Genomic DNA, 24860 nt, shown 5'->3' on the forward strand with positions numbered 1-24860 from the left:
TCTTTGTGTGTTAAAGATGAAAACAACTTTTTCAAATTAGAACTCTATATACAGTAAAATTGTATTTCTTAAAATTAAGGCCAAATGAAGATATTTTAACCAAATGAAGGTGAGTTAGTTTATTATCAGTTCATCCGTACTATACAAAATAATAAAATAAGTACTTCAAGCTGGAAGAAAATGATACTAGATGGAAACTCAAATCTGTAAGAAGAAATGGAAAATACCCCAAAATAGATAAATAAATAAAAATAGTTTCATTTACACATTTATTAATTTATTTTAAAAGTGATTAAAGAAAAATGAATCACAATGTACTCTGGGTTTATAATATATAAAAAATAAAATTTATAATAACTTCAATAAGAATGAAAATGGAAAATGGAAGTAAACTGTTCCAAGTTTTTTATATTATATGTAAGGATGCATAATGTTAATTCATGATTGGCTGTAATATGCTTAAACAAAGATATTTTAATATCTAGGAAAACCACACCCCTTAAATTTTAAGAGTATATTTAAAAGCCAAGGAGAAGATAAAAATGAAATATAACAGAAAAAAATCTAAAAGGAAACATAAAAAAGAAAAAAGGGGACTACGAAATGGTTTGGACAAAGAAAAAAAAACACTTCACAGAAACAAATAGCAATACAGTGAGCCATTGGTATGATTAGGTGACCATATCAACATGACATTAAATGTAAACACACTAAGAACTCAAATTAAAAAGCAGAAGTTGTCAGCCTACATCAAAAAAGCAATATATAACCGTATTCTGTTTACAGGAACATGTTTTATATATAAGCAATTAGATTAAAAGTAAAAGAATGAGAATATTTACCAGGAAAATCATATCACCTTGCTAGATCTAGAAAAAAAGTGATAAAGTTCAATACCCATTCATGTTAAAACTAGAAATAGAGTGAAACTTTCTCAACCTTGAAAAGTGATCTATGAAAAGTTTATAGTTAGTATCACGTTAAATCATGTAAGAATGAATCCTTTCTCCTAAGGTTGGAAACAAAGCCACGATGTCTGCTTCAAACATTTATCTTTAATCTTGTATGGGAAATCCTAGCCAGCACACTATGTGAAAAAAAAAAATTAAGGTAAAAATTGAAAAGAAAGAAATAAAACTGACTATTTTCACACAGCATGATTATGTAATGGTCATAATGCTTAAGATAAATGTACAAGATCTAATTGTGTTCCAGTAAAAATATATATAAAATAAATTCTGTTTTGGAATTGTATTTACTACATCAAAATTTTATTTACTAAAATTTTACTAATCTTTTACTAAAATTTAGTAAATTATTTAATAAAATTTTATTTACTGAAAAGTGTAAAACTTTGCTAAGGAAAATTAAGGAAAATCTAAATAAATGAAAAATATACTGCATTTATTGATTGAAAGATTCCTACGGTTAAGATGATAATTCTCTCTAAACTCATCTGTAAATAAAATATAATCCCAATGAAAATCTCAGCAAGTTTTTGTAGAAATTGAAAAGTTGACTTCAGTATTTATGTGGAATGCAAAAAACCTACAATAGTCAAAGCAATCATGAAAAAAGAACAAAGTCTGACTTCATAATGTGTGTGGATTTATGTACTATAAATTTACAGCAATTAAGCTAGTGTGATATAGCTTAAGGATAGGTAAATAGGTCAATGGAATAGAATTCGGTGTAGATAGAATAGAAAGCCAGAGACCCATTTGTAGGTTCAATGTATTTTTGACAATGCCACCCACGCCATAAATGAAAAAAGTCCTTTCAGCAAGTAAAATATTGCTTTCAGAATACTTGAGAAAAAAGCCACAAGAATGAATGTTAAGATAGCCAATGTTAAACAAATAGAGAAAGTAATAACTGTTTAAAAATTTCTGAATTGGACATCATCAAAATGTAAAACTATTCATGAAAAGCCCCCGTTAAGGAAATCTATAGGCAAACCACATTCTGAGAAAAATATGTGCAAACATTTATATGACAAACTTTTTGTATCCAGAGTATATAAAGAAGTCATACAAATGAATCTAAACAAACAAGTAGGGAAAAGACATGAGAAGAGAGCTCCAACAAAAGATATAAGAAAATAGCATATGAAAAATTGCCTAGACCCCAAGTAAATATAAATTAGAAGCACAATGAGATACCACTATACACCCATTAGAATGGATAACATTATAAAGACAGACAAAATCAAGAGTTGGCAAGAATATGGTACAAATGGAACTATCATACTCTGCAAGCAATAATGTAAAACTTTACAATTACTTCGGAAAACAGTTTCACAATTTTTTGTAAAGATAAATACCTAACACATAACCATGTCCTTCCTCTCATAGATATTTCCTAGGAGAAATGAAAAATACATTCATATAAAAACTTGTACACAAATGATCATAGCACTTTTATTCATAATACCCCCCAAAAGGAAGCAACCCAAATGTCCATCAAACAGGAGAGTGAATAAATAAATAATGGCACAATTACACAAAGGAATAATATTCATTAATTAAAAGGAATTAACTATTGACAAACTCAACCAATATGGATGATTTCAAAAACATTATATAATGGAGTGAAAGAAGCCATAAATAAAAACATATTTACTCTATGATTCCATTTATATGAAGTTCTAAAAGATTAATATTTATCGAGAGAGAAAGAAATGATACCAGTGTTTGCCTCTGATGACATGAAAAAAACTGTTTTATATCTTGAAAGGAGTGTGGTTGTTATCTGGTATATGCATTTGTAATAATTTATTGAACTGAATCTGTGGCATATCCTTGAATGTGAATTTGCTTTAACAAAAGGAGCTAAAAAAAAAAGAAAGAGAGCATTGTTCGGTATTGGGAAAAAAATTTAATCTGAGCAAATATGTTTTAGTAATTTTACTATGAATATTTTTTCTTCTGTGGCTTTTTCCGAGGAAAAGGTGGTAGCAAAATATAAGGAAAGGAACCTAAACGCACCTTCAAAATCACCTATAATCCAATCTTTTCTTTTTACAGATGAGGAAAACTTTAACATGAATTATAGAGAGACATAGACTTTTAAAAGATTTTTTTATGTTTCGTTAGCTTTCTTGGGAGTTTCAGCAGATTCAAGCTCAGTGTCAGTTTGGAGGAGAGAGTGCTCAAAAGCCATTGTCATGTGAGGGAAGCTGTCCTCCAATTGAACCGTGGTTCTGAATACTTCTACTGGAGTGTGAGCAAAACATGATAAATTGTCAGCAAGTCAAGGCCCTAGTCCTAGATTTAGATCTTTTATTTCAGACTACTCTCCAGGGGGAAATACTTGAGCATCTAAGAAACTAGCATCACTGACATTTTCACGCCAAACTTCCCATGAACTCTGAACATTTAAAAGACATAATCCAGGGATGAATTGAGATCCTTGGTTTTGAAGTTAACAACAGCAAAGATTTCTGAACTCTGATAAAACTTGCTTTGAGATGAAGAAATATCATTACTAAAATATGCCATTTTTTTCATAGGCCCACTTGGATCTCAGTTAATTTGTAAAAAATAAAAAATAAAAAAAAAATAAGAAAGTAAATGGTTGATTACCTTTGTTCTAAATAGGATGTGTCACAGGATTCAGATAAACTTGGTTTTCCCTGGGGGAGAGAGATTTTGCCAACCAAAATGACATATTAAAAAAAAAAAAACCACGAATAAGACTGAACAAAAATAAATGTGAGCTATCTGAATTGATTTTTTCTTTTTCAAAATAATAATACAAAAGAATAAAGTTAGTGGAACATAAACTGATGAAATAACCTATGAAGCTATCCCAGGAAGGTAAAAGACATTTTTAAAAGTAAGCTAAAATAAAATTCAAAGAAGTACAGTAAGGTTTGGTACTGCATATTTATAGCAACATTTGTTAGTGCAGCAAACTCCACTAAATTACTGTTTCCAATCTGGTTTTTCAGACTCTCTGAAGAAAAGAAAAGATACTTGTGGTTTTATCGCTTCTACTGCAATAATGAAAACTGCTCCCTTCCTCTGGTCCTGGGTAGTGCCCCTGGCTGGGATGAAAGGACTGTTTCAGAAATGCATGCCATTTTGAGAAGATGGACCTTTTCTCAACCTTTAGAGGCTCTTGGGCTTTTGACTTCCAGGTAAGAATTGCATAACAAGCATGACATTACTGACTGAGAAGAACTTGCTTGAAGAGAAATATAGAACCGTATAATTAATTCAATAGCTATTCTGCTTGTTCTCAATTTTGATAGTTATGGATATTAATTTTAGATAAATGTAAGCCATGACTATAAATTTTAAACAAATCTAAGTTATAATCATGTCTTCTGCCCTCAGCTTGTGGTATAATAAATGGTAGAAGTTTCTTAAATGAGGAGTCTAGTTCTTACAGAAATAATTTAATCAAACAGGGAAAAATAAAAATCCCTACTTCTCTCAGACTAAAAGCGTCTTTAAAAACTAGGATCATTTTTTGTACTATTAAAATATGCAAAGTTTAGCAAAATGCCCTGTGTAAAGTAGGTGTACAATTAATATGATAATGACGATGACAGGAATAAAAGAAAAAAAAATACTCCTTGCATGTCCTTGAGATCTTCACTCAGAATCAAATGCATGGAGCACCAGGAAAGGGCTAATGATGTCTTCTTGTTAAAGAGAAGCTTGTAGGAATAACTGTGGTAGCTGGCTCTGGTCCAGAAGAAACAAGTCTTCCTTGGCTTCCCTTTTATATTCAAAGCCAAGAAAAGATATTTTAGGTCTGTCCTGATAGCATCAGCTCACTGATGCCATGAAGAAAGTCTGCAATCTCTTGAGCCAGGCAAAAAATCGTGAAACCCAGCTCTATTCTGAATCTATTCTCAAGAACCCGAGAGGAGGAGAAAGGTGGGAAAGGGAGTTAGTTACATGAAGAACTTTCTTCATGTGATCTAAATTGACTTTGAATGATTTATTTACTAATTTGTGTCCTTCAGAAAACTTCTGGGGTGGGTAAAGGGGAGAGTGGGTTTTTCGAGCTTCTCAGTCACTGAATCTCGAAATTTACATCCTATCTTTATGCTCCTCACTTTGAAGATTTTATTAGTTTTACGGCTTCTCCCATTAACTGATATGTGCTCAGATGCCTACCTCTTTCTTTGTATATATAATGGAATATATATATATATAATGGAATATACATATATATATTTGTTTCTATTATTGTGCTTGCAACTTTTTTCTTTTATAAAGTTTCTTGTGTGAGGTCTTCTCTGACCTTGCCGTGTAGAATTGATCACTCCTGGACTAGTACAGTGCTCTATTACTTTATACATTGCATTTTATGGTAACGTCTTTATATGCATCATGTAAAATGTGTATATTTTCACTCACATCTGACTCAGAGCCACTCAAGGCAAAACAGATCGTCTCAATGTTTCTGTTTCCTGAAGGCTTAGTATTACCTAGGACATATTAATTCCTCAGTATTGAACCAATCACTTTTTAGATACATTATTATTATTTGTACAGTAGTTTAACATTTAAATTATAAGCAATTTGAGGACACTATCATTACTATTCATCTCCTACATGACTTTGTACAGTTACATTAGTTAATAAAATAATTATATGGTAATTAACAATGGATTGGTTTCATTGGGATATTCATAATTCATCATGCTAGTGTTTAAATATCCTTTTGGAAAAAAGGTCTCATTTCCAACATAATCCTAACCCCTTTTTCTGGTTTAGATGTCAGAACAGCTAAAATCTGTAAAATTATTGTGCTAAACTCTAGCTGGTTTTGCTGAAGTTAGACTTGGGCTATTAGCACAATTATTATTTTGTCATTCTTGAACTGATTAACTAATAGAGAGTTCATTTAAAATGTGACAGTTACAACTGACAGAATAAGAGAAAATAAACATCTGACAAGGAAATTTTATTCAAAACATATAAAGACTCTTAAAACTCACGAGCAGAAAGATAAATAACCCAATTGTAAAATGGGCAAAGGATCTGAATGGGCATTTCTCCAAAGAAAATATACAAATGCCCAACATTTACATGAAAATATGCTCAATATCATTAACCATTAAGGAAATAAAAATGAAAATCACCTAACACCTAAGATAACATACTCACTAGGACTGGCTATAATCAAAAAATACAAAAAGGACAAAAAATAAAGTGTTGTTGAGGATATAGAGACAATGGAAACCTCATTTATCTCTGGTGGGAATGCAAAATCATGTAGCTGATTGGAAAACAGTGTGGCAGTTTCTGAAGTGTTAAATCCAGAGTTACTATATGATCCAACAATCTTACTATTAAGTATATACCCAAGATAAATTTTAAAATATGCCCACTCAAAAACTCATGCACACATATTTATAACAGCATTATTCACAATATCCAAAAAGTAGAAACAATCCAAATATCCACCAACTAATCTATAGATATGCAAAATGTGATCTACCCATACAAGATTAATATTATTTGACAATAAAAAGGAATGAATAGTGATATATGCTACGACCTGGATGAACCTTGACAGCATTATGCTAAGTGGAAGAAGCCAATTACAGAAGACCACATATGGTATGATTCCATTCGTATGAAATGTGCAGAATAGGCAAAGCTGTAGAGACATAAAGTAAATTAGCAGTAACTCAGAGCTAGGGCAAGTTGGGAGAAAATGGAGAATGACTGCTAACATGTATGAGGTTTCCTTTTGTGGTTATAATTGATATAACTGTTGCACAAATCTGGAAACGTGCTAAAAACATTGAATTGTGCACTTTAAATGGGGTGGATTGTAAGGTATTTCAATAATATCTCGGTAAAGGTGTTTAAAATTTTTGAGAAAATAATTGTAAAGGTAATATCTATGAATCTCTATAATATCTTTAAAGAATAATTTTCTAACAAGATAACTTTCTAAAGTTTAAAGTTCATGGAATATTTTTTAGAAAAATCTTTAATAGAATGAAGATTGTAATACTGCTCTGTTTACTCACTTATAAAATAAGAAGATTAGCTGGATGAACGTCAATATTCTCTGATCCCTGATAACTAAGCAGAATTATGCTTCGTGAGTCTTCTTTATCTAAACAGATCTTCAAAATCTATTTGGCTCGTTCAATGTTTTACATGTCCAGATAAAATTTTTACTTAGTGCCCCTTAGTACTATCTCATATTAACATCCATAATAACCCTATGATGGAAATACTATTATTATTCCCATTTTACATATGAGGAAACTGAGGCCTATACAGGTTACGTTGCCCTAAGTGCCCTGTAAGTTGAAAACCTGGGAGTCAAATCCAGGCATTCATGAGAGCTTATAATCTGAACCATTCTGCTTAAAGCCTTCCTGCATAAACATGCTAGGCTATTTACATATGAAATATCTTGGCTATCCTAAACAGTTTTTTAAAATCGTAAGTAGGAGCACTTAGCTATCTCGGTCATGTGTGGATGTTTCTACTTCACTGTGTAGTTTCTTTTTTCTTGAATGATCAGATTTTTAGAGGTTATGGGGACTGATTTTAAAGTAGAGGGTGTTTATTAAACTTCATTCAGGGAACTTAGTAGAATCCTGATTTATTTACACCCTGGAAAGTTTCTTATCATGCACCAAGTAAGGTCAATGAAAAGGTTGGAGTATTTCCATTGTACTCATCCTCCCACTCCCACTCTCAGTTTTACTGAACTATTAAAAAGCTTGAGGACAAGCTGTTTCCAGAAATGAACCTTTCAACTCCTCTAAATTAAAAAGCTGACTTTTCTGAGAACAAACAGTATGTGCTTATTAAGTGAGTTGTCAGAGTGAGTTCTTGAGAGATCTATATTTTTCCTCCTTTGAGCAATCTATTTTTTAAATGGTTTAACCTCTTGAGGACTGGTGTGCTCCATTTCCAGTTTGGAGAGTTTTTAATATTGCTATTTACTTAATCTGTCCAAAGGTTCACCATCTCCTTTTAGTTTATTTTTAGCAAGAGACATGATGAAATTTAATTTACCTAGGATGGGCCATACGGTGTTAATATTTCTACTACTGAGTGCCAGCAGAGAGCTCCCTGGGTACTGATAACTTCCATTAGAGAAGGCGGTGCTGTCAGGAAAACAGAGACCAAGGGCTAAGGTCTGTGGTTCTTGGCAGATGGTAGCTATTTTCCTGAACCCTGATGCACAGGCACAACTATTCAACTGCTAATAACAAGCAAAAAATACCCAAGGAATTAAAAGTCAGTTCAAGGAAAGTATTCATTTAAAAATAGCAACTTTGAATTGGCATCAGAGGATTATATCAGAAGCTTAAATAAAAAATTTGACAAGGTACGAGAACTTGCCATCCCACATGATGTAAAATTATTGTTTTGCAAGAAGAAAAGCAATATTTAACAGACTGTGCCTTAGCTTCCAAAATTAGGTTCCTTGGAAAAATATTTCCAAAATATTTTTTTTCTCCAAATCATTGTATTCTTTATTGTACATTTAATTTATAATGAGGCTATTGTTTACTAACATTGTAAATAGAAAGAATGGAATATGGCATAGGGAGGCAGTTAAAACTCCCACTTTTGACTGCATAATTAAATTATGAATGATGGGGTATCTTTTCCATTTATTTATTGAACAAAAATATGTGTACAGACAAACTGGTAGGCACTGAATCAAAGAGGCAGAGGAATAAGCCATAGTGACTGTCTCTAAACAAGGTACAATTTATAGGGAGAGACTCAAGCTAGAGGTCACCACGCAATGTGCTCTGTACCATCACCAAAATAAGTATTAAGTGCTCTACGAGCCCAGAAGAGAGAGAGGAAAATTCTTTCAGAGAAAGTAAGGAGAAGTTCACAAAGAAACTGGATTCTGACTTGAAATATTCATAGGAATTTTCTGAGTGGGGGAGTGGGAAAATGACATTCCAAGAAGGAGGACTAATGTGTGCATGGTTATAGAGGTTCAGAAAACAGTGAGTCATTTTATATAACATTAGAAGAGAATTATATCAGGAAACAAAGTTGAAAAGGGCGGTTCAATTTAGATTGTTTCAGGCCTGGTGGAGCCAGATAGGTACTATGAACTTGTTATGGCAGACCATGGAATTTTGTTAAGAACAGGAGTCATAAAATCAGATTTATGTTATATGTGCATAAATCTGGGATCAGTGTAAAGAACAGATTGAAAAAAGAAGAAAATGAGAGAAAGAATATTAGATAGATGATAGATATTGAAATAACCCATTTGAAAAATGGTCTGGGACTGAACTAAGAAGTCTAACTAAGCAGTAGGAACCCACAAAGCAGATTTGAGAGACGTTTCAGAGGAAATTGAAAAAGAGAGAAGAAATAAGGAAGATTTCAAGCTTACAGACCTGAGAAACTTGATAGGTAATTGCATCATTCACCAAGATAAGAGTTTTAGATGAAAGAGCAAATTGTGTGTGTTGAACATTGGAAAGTTCTATTCTGGATATGTCACATTTTTAAAAACCCATGGGACACATAGAAGAAGATGGCTGGTATGCAGTTGTGTATACAGGTCTGAATCTTTGCAGAGAAATCAAAACTTGAAAAACAATGTGGGAGTTGTTGGCTTTCAGGCAGTAGTTGAAGCTACGGAAGTAGAGGATGTGTAACAGCTACTGTGTGTAGCTATAGAGAGGAAGTACAGCAAGAGGCCAGAGATGGAACTCTGGAGAACAGCAACTTTTGTTGTTGTTGTTGTTGAGATGGAGTCTTGCTCTGTCTCCCAGGTTAGAGTGCAGTGGCGCGATCTCGGCTCACTGCAACCTCTGCTTCCCCAGGAGAACAGCAACATTTTAAGGGCAGTGCAAAGCAAGAAAAACCAGGAAAATAAAACGAAAAAAACTGACCAAAAGATTGCAGGAGATCCAGAAAAGGGTGGTATCTTAGAACTCTTGAAAAAGATTTTCGAAGGCTTTAAAGAAGTATTAAATAGAATTAGGTCTAAAAACAGATCAATGAATTTGGAAATCAGGTAGTCACTGATGATATCAATGAGAGCAGTTTTTTAAATTTAGTTTTAATTGACATAATAATTGTATATATTTAGGTGGTACCATGTAATCTTTTGATCTATATATACATGGTAGAAAGATTAAATAAAGCTAATTAGCAAAGTCATCATCTCACAAACTTATTTTTGTGTTTAGAATGTTAAAAATGTGTTTTTAGTAATTTCAAAATATATGATACATTGTTATTAACTCTGGTCTCCATGCAGTGCAATAGATCACAGCAACTTACTCTTCCAAGCTAATGAAACTTTGTACCCTTTGACCACAATCTCCTCTCTTTCCATTTCTCCTCTCCCCAAAGCCTCTGGTAACCACCTTTCTACTCTGTTTTTATAACATTGATCTTTTAAGATTCCACATGTAAGTGAGATTTTTAAAATATTTGTGTTTCTGTACCTGGCTTTTTACACTTGGCATAATGTCCTCCAGATTCATTCTTCATGCTGTCATAAATAACAGAACTTCCTTCTTTTAAAGGATGAACAGTATTACATTGTGTGTATATACCACTGTGTCATTATCCATTCATCCTTTAATGGACACTAAGTTTGCTTCTATATCTTGGCTATTGTAAACAATGATTAAATGAATATGGGGCACAGATATCTCTTTGATATATTAATTTTACTTCATTTGGATATATATTCAGAAATGAGATTACTGGGTCATATTTTAATAGTGAAGTTAGATTCCATACTTCAAGTTCCTGAAAAGGAATAGGAGAGATATAAATGGTGCCTCTTGGAATAGAATTGACAATAAAGGCAAAAAGATAGCTAAAGTTGGAAGTGATCAGAAAAAGACGTTTGATGTTTGGGGTTTGTATCCCTTTTTAAATAAAAGAGCTTCCAGCATGCTTACAAGGTGAAAGGAAGGATATTTGAAGGGAAGATCAGAAAAGAGATGGATAGGTGAAGTAGCAAAAGGGGATGACACTAACAGCCAACAGCTTGGAACAAAAGTGCAAGCAAGAATTTTATCCAAGGACAAGAGTGTAACTTCTTCCTATCAAGTGAGAGGGAAGGAAAAATATGAATACAATTATAGATAAGTGTGGATATAGAAGAGAAAAATGTGGAAATGTCAGTATTCCCTATCAAGGAAGAGTGAAGGTGCGAATGAGGAAGGTGGAGTTATACAAACACAAAGATACATATTTTGTCTTTGTATGCTTTTGGAGGTTCTTGAGTTATTTCCAGATTTCACAGTTGATAACATAAGCTTTGAAATCAGACCTATCTGGTTCTGCCAGTTATTCCTTGAATGACCTTGGAAAAGTTTATTTAACTTTAAAACAAAGAGTAATATTATGTACCTCCTAGGGTTCTTGTCTGGAACAAATAAGGTAAGGTACATATGAGAGCATTCAATCAATGCTACCAAACATTCTTATCATCATCAATCCTTCATTATAATTACATTTTAAAGAGAAGTTCGAGCTTTCAGATTCTTTCTTTGCCAAATGTTAAATATAAATAAGTTCATGAGAAATATTTAATTTCTATTAAAACATAAATGACTTAAATACACTTGTCAAAACTTACATGATAAAGAGTTAGCATCTTAATAATATTTTATAATTGAAGGGCATAATTTACAAAACACTTTACAATATATGACTTGAAATACAGAAAAACCTCCTTAATATTAGTCCCAACATCTATTTCCCCCATTTTACTGATCTCCATTTTACAGATGAAGACATTGAAACCCATTTGTTTATTCATGTATTCAATACATGTGTATTGATGGCCTACTCACCTTAGGCACTTCTCTAGGTCCTGAAACTAGCAAATAGAAACATGATCTTTATTCATGGTCTTGCAATTTTCTGGAGGTAGATAATAGGCCATTACCAAATTATGAGTGTAAAACAACAGTTGTTATCACAACTTTGAATAAAGGCTACATAATCCTATGATAATATACAACAAAAGAACCAAACCTTTCTTCAAAGGGAAAAGTCTTCCCTAAGGAAGTTATATTCGAGCTCAAATCTAAAGGATAAGTGGGAATGAACTGACAAAAGGGAAAGAGTAAGAGAATGATTTTCTGCGAAGAAGAACTTAAATATAACTAAGTCTTGAGACAGGAACTGCACTTAGGAAACTGGAAGAGAGACAGTATAGCTGAAGTCCAGGGGAGGAGTGTATGATTTAAGATGAACTGACATTTGAAGGTCAAACTAGAAGACCGTGTTGAGGACTTCTAAAGCAGGACCAAGTTAGACAAATTGGCCTTTATACTAGTAGCAACAGTAAGGCATAAATGATTCTAAGTAACAGAATATTTTGAACAGATTTGCATCTCTTAAAGATCACTCTGGTTTCAGAGTGAAGCATAGATTTGGTGAGGAAAGCAAAAATAAATGAGCTTCCAAGAACTCTTTACCCACGACTACGTCCTGAATGGTATTGCCTAGGTTTTCTTCTAGGGATTTTATGGTTTTAGGTTTTGTGTTTAAGTCTTTAATCTATGTTGAGTTAATTTTTGTATAAAGTGTAAAGAAGGGATCCAGTTTTAGCTTTCTGGATATGGCTAGCCAGTTTTCCCAACACCATTTATTAAATAATAGGGAATCCTTTCCCATTGCTTGTTTGTGTCAGCTTTGTCAAAGATCAGATGGTTGTAGATGTGTGGTGTTATTTCTGAGGCCTCTGTTCTGTTCCATTGGTTTTTATATCTGTTTTGGTACCAGTACCATGCTGTTTTTGTTATGGTAGGCTTGTAGTATAGTTTGAAGTCAGGTAGCATGATGCCTCCAACTTTGTTTTTTGCTTAGGATTGTCTTTAACAAATACCAAAATAGACAAATGGGATCTAATTAAACTAAAGAGCTTCTGCATAGCAAAAGAAATTATCATCAGAGTGAACAGGCAACCTACAGAATGGGAGAAAATTTTTGCAATTATCCATGTGACAAAGGGCTAATATCCAGAATTTACAAAGAACTTTAACAAATTTAAAGAAAAAAGCAAACAGCCCCATCAAAATGTAGGTGAAGGATATGAACAGAGACTTCCCAAAAGAAGACATTTATGCAGCCAACAAACATATGAAAAAAAGCTCATCATCACTTGTCATTAGAGACATGCAAATCAAAAGCACAATGAGATACCATCTCATGCCAGTTAGAATGGTAATCATTAAAAAGTCAGGAAACAACACACGCTGGAGAGGATGTGGAAAATAGGAATGCATTTATACTGTTGGTGGGAGTGTAAATTAGTTCAACCTTTATGGAAGACAATGTGGCAATTCCTTAAGGATCTAGAACTAGAAATACCATTTGACCCAGAAATCATTTACTGGGTAATACCCAAAGGCTTATAAATCATTCTACTATAAAGACATATGCACATGTATGTTTATTGCAGCACTGTTCACAATAGCAAAGACTTGGAACCAACCCAAATGCCCATCAATGATAGACTAGATAAAGAAAATGAGGCACATATACACCATGGAATACTATGCAGCCATAAAAAGGATGAGTTTATGTCCTTTGCAGGGACATGGATGAAGCTGGAAATCATCATTCTCAGCAAACTAACATGAGAATAGAAAACCAAACCCCATGTGTTCTCACTCTAAGTGGGGGTTGAATAATGAGAACACATGGACGCAGGGAGGGGAACATCACACAACAGGGCCTGTTGGGGAGTGTGGGGGTAGGGGAGGGATAGCATTAGGAGAAATACCTAATGTAGATGACGGGTTAATGGATGCAGCAAACCACCATGGCATGCGTATACCTATGTAACAAACTTGCCTGTTCTGCACGTGTACCCCAGAACTTAAAGTATAATTTAAAAAAATAAAAAATGAATAAATAAAAATAAGCTTCCTGTTAGGAAGCAATGGAAGTAGTTCAGGTGTCAGAGAATGGCAGTCATCCTAGGAGGGTGGCAGCAATGATGTAATTAAATGAACAAAATGAGAAAATGGAAGTGAAAACGGCAGAATTGAATGGGAAGGGGCTGTGAAAAAGAGATGTTTCAAGGATGTATTAGTCTGTTCTCACATTGCTATAAAGAAATGCCTGAGACTGAGTAATTTATAAAGAAAAGGGGTTTAGTTGTCTCATGGTTTTGTAGGCTATACAGGAACCATGACTGGGGAGGCCTCAGGAAACTTACAGCCATGGCAGAAGACAAAGGGGAAGCAGGCACACCTTCACATGCCTGGGCAGGAGGAAAAGAGATGAGGAGAGGTGCCACACACTTTAAACAACCAGATCTCATTAGAACTCTATCACTAGAACAGCACCAAAGGGGGAAATCTGCCCCCATGAGTGAATCATCTCTCACAAGGCCCCACCTCCAACACTGGGGATTACAGTTCAACATGAGGTTTGGGTGGGGACACAAATCCAAACCATATCAAGGCTCAGTTCTATGTTTCTGTCTTATGTAAGTAGGTCATAATAGAAAGATTCACCAACATGGGGCACACTAGCTGACAAGCAAATTTTAGAAGAGTCTTATTGTTCAGGCCGGGCACAGTGGCTCACGCCTGTAATCCCAAAACTTTGGGAGGCTGAGGTGAGGTTGGCAGATCATCTGAGGTCAGGAGTTTGAGACTAGCCTGGCCAACATGGTGAAACCCTGCCTCTACTAAAAATACAAAAATTAGCCAGGCATGGTGGCACAGGCCTGTAGCCCCAGCTACTCAGGAGGCTGAGGCAGGAGAATCACTTGGACACAGGAGATGGAGGTTGCAGTGAGCCAAGATCGCGCCACTGCACTCCAGCTGGGGTGACAGAGTGAGAGTCCATCTCAAAAATAAATAAATAAATAAAAAATTTAAAAAAAGATTATTCATATTAGGATTCGTTGGCTTTGAGGTGTTTTGAAATGATTGCATTTACAGATTTGGTTGTTCAAAAAATCTAAGCTAGAGACTCCAGTTTGTTTTCTAATCATCCACAGAAAGATGTGAATTAAATGAAGGATACAGATGAATTTGCTTAGAGAGACGGAACATAAGGTAATAAAAGAACAGCCTTGATGTTTAAACCCAAAATTTTTATCCTTTTCAGTACATCATGTTACTTTTACATATAATGTTTAGTGCATCCAAGCATAGTATCTACATGGTGCTTTCAATACATTACTGGCTTTATGACAGTGATTTTTTAAGAGTAGCTACATGTAAAATCAGCGTGTAATTATATAACAGGAGTGAAATCAAGAACTACTCTTTAATCGTAAATAGTAATTTTAATTCACTAATACAATGACCATCTAGTTAATTCCCAATTTCTATACTCAAGTCCATATACTATCCACCAGGAAATATATCTGTATTGTTCCATGTCTCCTTGGGTCTGAAATTCATTATTATTCCCTTTAGATCATGACTCGGCCAATACCCTAGTCCAATTACACAGATCACACTACTTACTATTAAATATCATTATTGATCCATTTAGAATGCAATAAAATAAATAATATACCCAAGATAATCTTGCGATTTTTATATAAGTACATATAAAAATATCCAGTCAAATAAATGAAAGGTGCATGCTGGGGGTGCTGTAGAAAGCCTACTGGCCTAGTGTTTTGGATATTTGGATGACATTTCAGTGCCACAAACAAATGGTTTTGGGAAAACTGCTTATACTCTGAGTTTGAGTTTTTTCATCTGCATAAGGAGATTAAACTAGGTCTCAAGTTTCTTTGGGTTCTAATATTCTGTAACCATATAAAAATCCTTGAAAGAGCATGAATTATTCAGTAGATAGACATTTACAATCATCTTTAAAAATCCTATTCACCACTTTGCCTAGAAAAAAAAATTCTTCTGTCACATCTGATCATTTTTAGTACTAGAAAAATAGCAGAGATATTCATATTGACATTTTTCTTCCAAGCTGATGCTGAGTGTGTCATCAGACTCAAAATCTGTTGGAGAAACAGTTCTGCACTTCTGATGATTTTCTAATTCTAACCTGACATTGGGGCTTTTAGCTGTGAATAGCCTCATGGCATATTCTGCATGAATTCTTGCTGTGTATTCTGAAGTCTGACATTTCCATTACACTTAAATTTGATCTCAGATTTCTTTGCTTTTCAGTTTACTCAAAGTTGCTTTTTTTAAAGGTCGACATTTGTTACATCGCATTTGGCTTTCACCCATCACTTCAAAAGTTCTTTGAGTATGATATTTTCCCTATATCCTTTTCAAACTAGAAAAAGAGGAACAAGTGAAAAAAACAATAAGGGGAGAAAATTTTAAAAATGAATATAACTGTTTTTTTATGTCAAATAGAAGAACTTGAAAAATATATTATTCTGTTGAAATTTTATTTCATGACTCCACTGGCCCTATAGAAATTTACCTAAATCCTCTGGATATTCCTACAGTGCTCTGAGATGAGAGGAATTGTAAATGTTTGAGAAAAGAGAAGAGTAATGACGATTCCCAAGTCTGAATGCTGGTCAGATGACTTCACAGATCATTTGAGTCCAGAGAAAACACAGGTTGAGAAACAGACCACAAGGGCTAATTCCTTAACTTATGGCCACATAATGATGACCCATGCAAACTGTGCTGTGTACATCAGAGGTTCTAAAAGTGAGGTCTGAAATCCCCAAAATGCTTACAGGGGTGTTACAAGTCTAAAATTATTTCCATAATAATTCTAAGATGCCATTTTCCTTTGTCACACTCATTTGCTCATGAGTGTAGAGAGGAGTTTTCCAGGGGCCACGTGATTTAAAATAAGGCAACAGATTTAACATGGAAGCAGTAAGATAATTCAGCTCTCTTCCGTTAAGGCACACGTTAAAGAGACTTGCAAAAATGTGAAACAATATTGCTAAATCTCACCAAATATTCTTTGTTTTGAAAATATTCTTTTCAGAAATATATTATTTATGTCAACATAAAATGGGTTTATTAATGTGATTGTAAATGAATTAATAAATATTTCTTAAATGTCCTGAATTTATTTCTAATATAATTATTGATAGATATCATTCACATAAGCCAAAACTCTTTGAAGTCTTCAATAATTTTTAAGAATGTAAAAATGTCCTGACACCCAGCATTAGAAAACCACTGTTGTACAACAAATCCTAACCACTGGTCACTTATTATTTCCACCTTGAGCTGGAGAGTTACCTAAACTCTTAGTGCTCTTCCTTCCCTGCACATGTAAGCATTACCATTTCATCTTAATCCTTTGCTTGGCCCTCCATTTTGTGTTTACCCTACGTTGTTGGCAAGATATAGAGTTGCTATTTCATTGACGTTCCTTTGAAAGTAATCATGACGTTGCTTTAATTGTACCTTTTCCACCTTCAGAACTTTTAGCCACGTGTCTTTGATTCTTTTTATTAACCCTTACAACCTTAGTCTTCATGGAGTATTTTTTTCTTTGTCTCTCAATGTCTTCGTTGGACAATGGCCCATGTTCAAGTGTAGGTAATTTCTTAATGGTTATTGTACAGAGTTATATTTATCTTAGCGATGAGATCTTGTCCTTTAACAGATTCTAGAAACTCAATTGTTAGCTCAGCTTGGAGGCCAGCTAAATCCTGAACAGAAAGACAGAGTGATTTGTTTCCTCCCTATTAAGACACATTTGGGAAAGTAAATTAAGTAACATAAAGTGTTTAGGTAAACACAGAGAATAATGAATAACCTTAAAGAATTGATTATTGTACACGAACTCTTGTTAAGCCTAATTTTAAGAAATATTTTTCCTAATAAATGAAAATTTATTTTGCTTTACATGATCTCCTTCCCAAGAAACAATGAAATTTTACTGACCTTTATCTTTTTTATATCTCAAACCAGATCTCCATTTATTACATTGTAATAATCTATTTTATGATTCATTATAAGGAAGTTTCTTATAAACATAATTAAGGTCCTAGTTGACATCAGCCCGATGAATCTTCTGGCAGTATTTTGTTTCTCTCCCACACTCAAAGTATAATATCCACTTCGATAGTAATTAGTAGTTCCAAGGTTAACAGAATTGCTAAACAGTGTCTCCTGGTGTGACATGCAGGAATTATATGTGTATTTTTCAAGCAAATCAAATAAAGCAGGATAACCTGGCTTGTGGGAAATTCAAAATAGGTTGCAGTTCTTCTATTACATATGACATTTCAGTCTGTAAATATCACACCAAAGTCAGAGAAATAATGGGTAGCCCTCACCTCATTGAGGATCAAGTTACTAAGCATGAAATGCCAACAACTATATCCCAAAAGAGTGTTTAAATAATTTCGGATAATATCACAGACAAGAAATGCCAGGACTTGTGGAACATATTTGTCCATCGATCTATACCTGAGTTCAGGGGCCCTGAAAAGGTATCAAATTAAGCATAAATTCTCCAGAGGTATCTTAAGTTAGAAGAAAATTCTAAGTCAACTAAAAAGTAGAATGCTTGTTCTTTCACACAACAATGTATACTCTAAAAAGGGCATATGATTTGAAGCTTTTTTCTAGTGTTAGTCATGAGTTTGTAATTATTCATATATATTCATTAACTAGTTGGACAAGCTTTACTTTTAAAAAGTATTATTCACTTTCTTAGTAATTAATAAAACTTTCTTATAGAAAATTTGAAAAGCTTTTTAAAACTTAGCTTAAAAAGGAAAATTAAAATAATCTATGACACTTCCATTCAGATATTTGGTATTAATATTTTGGTCCTTCCCATCCTTTTGTTAATCATATTGAGAAACATGTACATATTTTTTAAATGGTATTATACTACAAAAACTGGCTGTTAGTATTTTTATTTCATTAAACTTTTTTTTACTATTTTTAAGGAATGCATATATTCCATCACATAGTTAGATCATATTTAATTTAACCATTAATTTTTAGACATTTAAATTATTCCCAATTTTGTTTGCATACACGTATCTTCACACACATCACTCATCATATTCTTAAAATAAATTCCCAAAAGGTAAATAGATAGATCAAAAAAATAAGCACACTTAAAAGTTTTTTTTGTTTTTGTTTTGATTCATGTTGACCTATATTGCTAACAAGTATGAAAAAGCCCATGTTCCAGGAACGTCAGCAGTACTACTGGCATCATTTTTAATGTGGCCAACACTTCCTAAAATAGTCAGATGCAAGCTATGTTCGGATATGCTTTAATGTCAAGTCAGGCCTTAGTCACATCTCAGAATGTCATGTGGTTAGTTTTACAGCTATTTCTCTTTCAGTTTCTTCTTGAACTTCAAGCAGTAGTAATGAATAAACAGAGACATCTCTTTCCATTAAAGTGCAAAAAATTATTCCCAGCAGTTGCATTTATTGATACAAATACACAATTTTCCTTTTTGACTATACTACATAGGTACTGTATTACTAATTTTTTGTTCTCCTTTTTTTGAAAAAAACAAATGCAGGCATACCTTACTTTATTGTGCTCTACTTTACTGTAATTCACAGATAGTGTGTTTTTACAACTGAAGATTTGTGGCTTCCTTGAGTCAAGAAAATTTATCGGTGAGGTTTTTCCAGCAGCATGTACTTACTTTGTGTAACTATGTCCCTTTTTGGAAATTCTCACAATATGTCAAGTATTATTGTCATTATTATATCTGTTACGGTGATCTGTGATCAGCGATTGTTGATGTTACTATCGCAATCGTTTTGAGGCACCACAAGATGCACCCACTGTACGGAGTGAACTCAATCCATTAATGCTGTGTGTGGTCTGAGTCTTCCACCTACTAGCTGCTCCCTGTCTCTCTCCCTCTCCTTGGGCCTCCCTATTCCCTGAGACCCTACAATATTGAAACTAGGCCAGTTAATAACCCTACAATGGCCTCTAAGTATTCAAATGAAAGGAAGGGTTATATGTCTTCCACTTGAAATCAAAAGCTTACAACGATTAAGCACAGTGTGAAAGGCATGTTGAAAGCTGAGATAGGCCAAAAGCTAGGCTTCTTGTGCAGAACAGTTAATCAAATTGTGAATGCAAAGGAAAAGTTCTTGAAGGAAATTAGAAGTACTATTCTAGTGAAGACAGAACTGATATGAAAGTGAAAGAGTCTTATTGCTGTGAGGGACAAAGTTGGAGTGATTTGTATAAAAGATCAAATCTCACAACATTCCCTGAAGCCAAAGCCTAATCCAGAGTAAGGCCCTAACTCTCTTCAATTTCATGAAGGTTGAGAGAGATGAGGAAACTGCAGAAGAAAAGTTTGAAGCTAGCAGAGTTTGTTCATGAGGTTTAAGGAAAAAAGTCAGGCGGGCGCAGTGGCTCATGCCTATAATCCCAGCACTTTAAGGCCGAGGCAGGTGGATCATGAGGTCAGGAGTTCAAGACCAGATGACCAAGATGGTGAAACCCCATGTCTACTAAGAAAACAAAACTTAGCCAGGCATGGTGGTGGGTGCCTAAAATCCCAGCTACTCAGGAGGCTGAGGCAGGAGAATCACTTGAACCTGGGAGGCAGAGGTTGCAGTGAGCTGAGATTGTGGCACTGCACTCTAGCCTGGGCAACAGAGCAAGACTCCATCTCAAAAAGAATAAAGAAAGCAAGCAAGAAAAAAAAAAAAAAGCCATATTTGTAACGTAAAGGTGAACCAGAAAGTGCTGAGGTAGAAGCTGCAGCAAGTTATCCATAAGATCCAGCTAAGATCATTGAAGAATGTGTCTACACTAAACAACAGATTTTCAATGTAGATGAAACAGTCTTCTACTTGAAAAAGATGCTATCTAGGACTTTCATAGCTAGGGAAGATAAGTCAATGCTGGGCTTCAAGGCTTCAAAAGATAAGCTGACTCTCTTGTTAGGGCTATGCAGCTGGCGATTTTAAATTGAAGCCAATGCTCATTTACTATTTCAAAAATCCTGGGGCACTTCAGAATTATGCAAAAACGACTCTGCCTGTACTGTATAAATAGAACAACAAAGCCTGGATGACAGCACATCTGTTTACAGCATGGTTTTCTGAATAAGTTAAGCCTACTGTTGAAACTTACTGCTCAGAAAAAAAGATTCCTTTCAAAATATTACTACTCATTGACAATGCACCCAGTTACTCAAGAGCTCTGATGGTGATGTATAAGGAGGTTAATGTTGTTTTCATGCCTGCTAACACAACGTCCACTCTGTAGCCCATGGATCAAGGAGTCATTTTGACTTTCAAGTCTTATTATTTAAGAAGTGTTTCATAAGGCTACAACTGCCGTAGACAATGATTCCTTGGATGGATCTGGGTAAATTGGAAACCTTCTGGAAAGGATTCACCATTCTAGGTATAATTAAGAACATTGGTGATTCATGGGAAGAGGTCAGAATATCAACATTAACAGGAGTTTCAAAACGTAGATCCTAATCCTTATAGATGACAGTAAGGGGTTCAGGTCTTCAGTGGAGGAAGTAACTGTAGATGTGGTAGAACTTATAAGTGAACTAGAATTAGAAGTGGAACCTGAAGACGTGACAGAATTGCTGCAATCTCATGACAAATTTGAAGAGATGAGGAGTTGCTTCTTATGGATGAGCAAAAAAAAAAGTGGTTTCTTGAGATTTACTCCTATGAAGATGCTGTGAACATTGTTGACATGATAACAACGGATTTAGAATACTATGTAAACATAGTTGATAAAGCAGTGGCAGGGCTTGAAATAATTGACTTCAATTTTGAAAGAAGTTCTACTGTTGATAAAATGTTATCAAACAGCATCACATACTACAGAAAAATCTTTTATGAAAGAGAGTCAATCGATGCAAGCTTCAGTGTTGTCTTTATTTTAAGAAATTGCCACAACCACCCCAACCTTCAGCAACCACCATACTGATCAGTCGCGGATATCAACATGGAGGGAGCACCCTCCACCAGCAAAAAGATTAGAACTTGCTTAGTTGATTGGTAGCATTTCTTAGCCACAAAGTCTTTTTAATAAATGTTTTTAATTTAATGATTTGTTTAGACATAATGCTATTACACATTTAGTAGACTACAGTATGGTATAAACAGAACTTTTACATACACTGAAAAAAACAAAAAAAAATGCAACTGGCTTTATTGTGATATTTATTTTATTGTAGTGGTTTGGAACCAAACCTGCAATATCTCTGAGGTATGCCTGTACATCCCTCTCTTTCATTGCCTTCAGATTTGTTTTTCTCCTATGCTTTTGACTGAGAGAAAAAAAGATCTGGAATTTATATGAGTGGTATTTATAAAATTAAATCTATTGCAACCAATGGAAACTATCTCAAAACACAGAAGGAAATAAAATTGACCTTATGGTAGGATTTTTGTAATTATTATCAGCATGATCAATGCATTTTTATTCATTGCAACTATATGTGGAGTAAGCTGCTAAATCCTAGCAATAAAAAAGAAAATATTGAACAATCCTCATCTTCAGTTGAATTAGTCGATAGTTGAGGAATGAGGACACATATGTAAAAGGATAAATTCTAATACACACTGTCATATCTTAAGTGGGAGTCAACCAGTCAATATCCTTGGCATTCAGAGAAGTAACTACTATGGACTAACAGAGGCACCTTCAAGGGAATTTGATCTACATTTTGAAGGAGGACTAGAACTTAAAGAACTAAGAGAGGGTTTTCCAGCAGATGCTACAGTGTGCACAAAAGTGAAAAGGCACGTGCATTTTCAGAGTAGAAGTAATATATCAATGAGCCAGACTGGTTCAGTGAATAATATGGTAGAAGAAAAATCTAGAGTGTTTTGCTAGCCTTGAATATTTACATTGCAGGGTGTGCTAAAGGGAGGTTTATTGGACATAGAAAATCATTTAATGTTTTATGAGAAATGAACTTACTTTAGGAGATTTGATAAGGTGTTGTTATTAAAAATGTTACTATAGAATGAGGTAATTATGGCCTAGACTAGATAGCAGCAGAAGAAATTAAAAGCAAGCATTAAAGCCTAGAGTCATTAGGATAGAAAAGTCAACAGAACTCGGCAACTGATTAGATGTAAAGATAAGAGAATACTAAGAATTCCACAAACTTCTATTCAACTGTGCTTGGGCTAGGGAATCATAAATAAATGAGCCTGTCCTCAATGATGTATATAATATACAATTTTATAGAGAAGGGAGTTATCAACTCCACAGGGTGTTAAAATATTGCTGGAACAGCTTCACGGGTAAATTGATGCTTGAGCTTGGAGTTCATGGATGAATAGAATTCCATCAGATGGGAAAGGTGAAAAAAGTAACAAACAGGGGCAAAATATTACCTTTAACAATTTAAGTGTATGTAATTGGAGAAAGGTGATAACACAGGCTACAGTGAGGAAGTGTAGTAAAGATGTTTTAGGTGTAATGATAATGAGTTCAGGTTCAACAGTCTTCTAAGAAATACGTAGAGTGCCTACAAATCTGAAGGCATTGGGGACACATCTATGAACAAAACAGATAAAAAGTCACTGCTTTTCTGGAGTTTGCATTCTAGTGGAAATAAATCTATAGTTAAAGGTATAATGTTCACCAAAGAGCTTTTTTTTGTTGCAATGTTCCTTTTTTATTTCTTCTTTGTCATTTCTATCAATAAGGTAAAATAGTCACACAGGGAAGCATGGGTGACTGCTAGCTAACTTAACAAGTCGTCACTTAGGTAACAAAACTTACGTAGTAAACTGTTCCCTCCAAGACTGCAAACTGTCCTTACACTGACCTTGATGTCTACAAGCTTCAGACAAATGGTCCAGTAATTGAGAGCAATCAATTAGAGTCAATCACATTTAGTTAGGAGAATCTAAAGTCTTAATGGACTAAAACAAGCTGACCTGCTTGTAGCTTTGCATTTTAATTGTACTCCTTCTGTCCTCCACCTGTGCATGACGTTATGCTGAGATCTTCTGACCTTTGCAATACTTCACCAAATGTGTCTGGACCGCAGTTCTCACTACGTCTCGTTGCTAGAATGCTCAAAGGCAGAAAAATACTGGAAATGTACTTGCAGGTCAGAAATAAGAGTTTTGACTGACTAACCTTATAGGTAAAATTCTTGTTGCAATGAAAATGCTCAGTTTAATGAAGAAAAAATACGTAACTTGCTTAGCATTCCATTTGAAGTTGCCATCCAAGACAGTTGAGTTGTGTGATACCATTGTTTACTTGACTGGATGGCGGCATAGTTCCCAATTTACCCTTCAGTAATCTGATATGCTGAGAAAATACTGGCCATTTAAGACTTTACAGTTTTCTAACCTCCTACTGGAAGCCAGTCTTCAGAGGCCTCACCTGACTAGAGCATTCAGTTAGTTGTCTACAAAAGCAATTTCGAGTTTGTTTTGTTTATTTATTTATTTGTAAATAAATTACTATAAGCGGTTCCTTCACATTTTACATTATGCTAATTTTTTTCTGAAAAATTGTTTCTTTAAAATTAATTCTTCTTATCTAAGCCCTAGTAATATCTAATCATGTCAAAACAATATAGAGCCAAAATTATTTCCAAGCCGGAACTTTGAGATAATTGAATCTGTTTCTTCTGATGGAGCAAGATGACAATTTGAGGAATCCATTTGAGGATAAATTGTCTTTGGAACAGGATTTCAAATACTAAATAACTTCACAAATTTATTTCAATAAAAAATGTTTATTAAGTACCTAATGGTTGCTAAATCTTACAACAGGCAAATGCCATCCAAAAATGAATAAGGCACAGTTACCCTCAAGAACTTCACAGTCTAGTAAGATTTAGCCATATTAAATTATTTTTGTTTATTTATTGTAAAGAACTTTAGATTTCTGGGTTTTGTTAAGATCAGGCTAAGACTGGTTAAAAATATTAGATCCCGTTTTTAATCATATAACCAGATCTCCAGTTGGTAATAACTTATT

General features: G+C 34.2%; 1 protein-coding gene across 3 annotated transcripts in view; it reads left to right on the plus strand.

The window, feature by feature from the left end:
• The window catches only part of PIK3C2G (phosphatidylinositol-4-phosphate 3-kinase, catalytic subunit type 2 gamma), a 415055-nt gene that overhangs the window by 136223 nt on the left and 253972 nt on the right, over positions 1-24860 (plus strand). For all 3 annotated transcript variants that reach the window (XM_011975453.1, XM_011975454.1, XM_011975455.1), the window contains one exon: positions 3953-4141. In XM_011975453.1, coding sequence (XP_011830843.1) covers positions 3953-4141 — 189 coding nt within the window. The remainder of the gene's footprint in view (positions 1-3952; positions 4142-24860) is intronic.

The sequence above is a fragment of the Mandrillus leucophaeus genome, unplaced genomic scaffold, assembly GCF_000951045.1.
Source record: "Mandrillus leucophaeus isolate KB7577 unplaced genomic scaffold, Mleu.le_1.0 Scaffold156, whole genome shotgun sequence".
Taxonomy (NCBI): Eukaryota; Metazoa; Chordata; class Mammalia; order Primates; family Cercopithecidae; genus Mandrillus; species Mandrillus leucophaeus.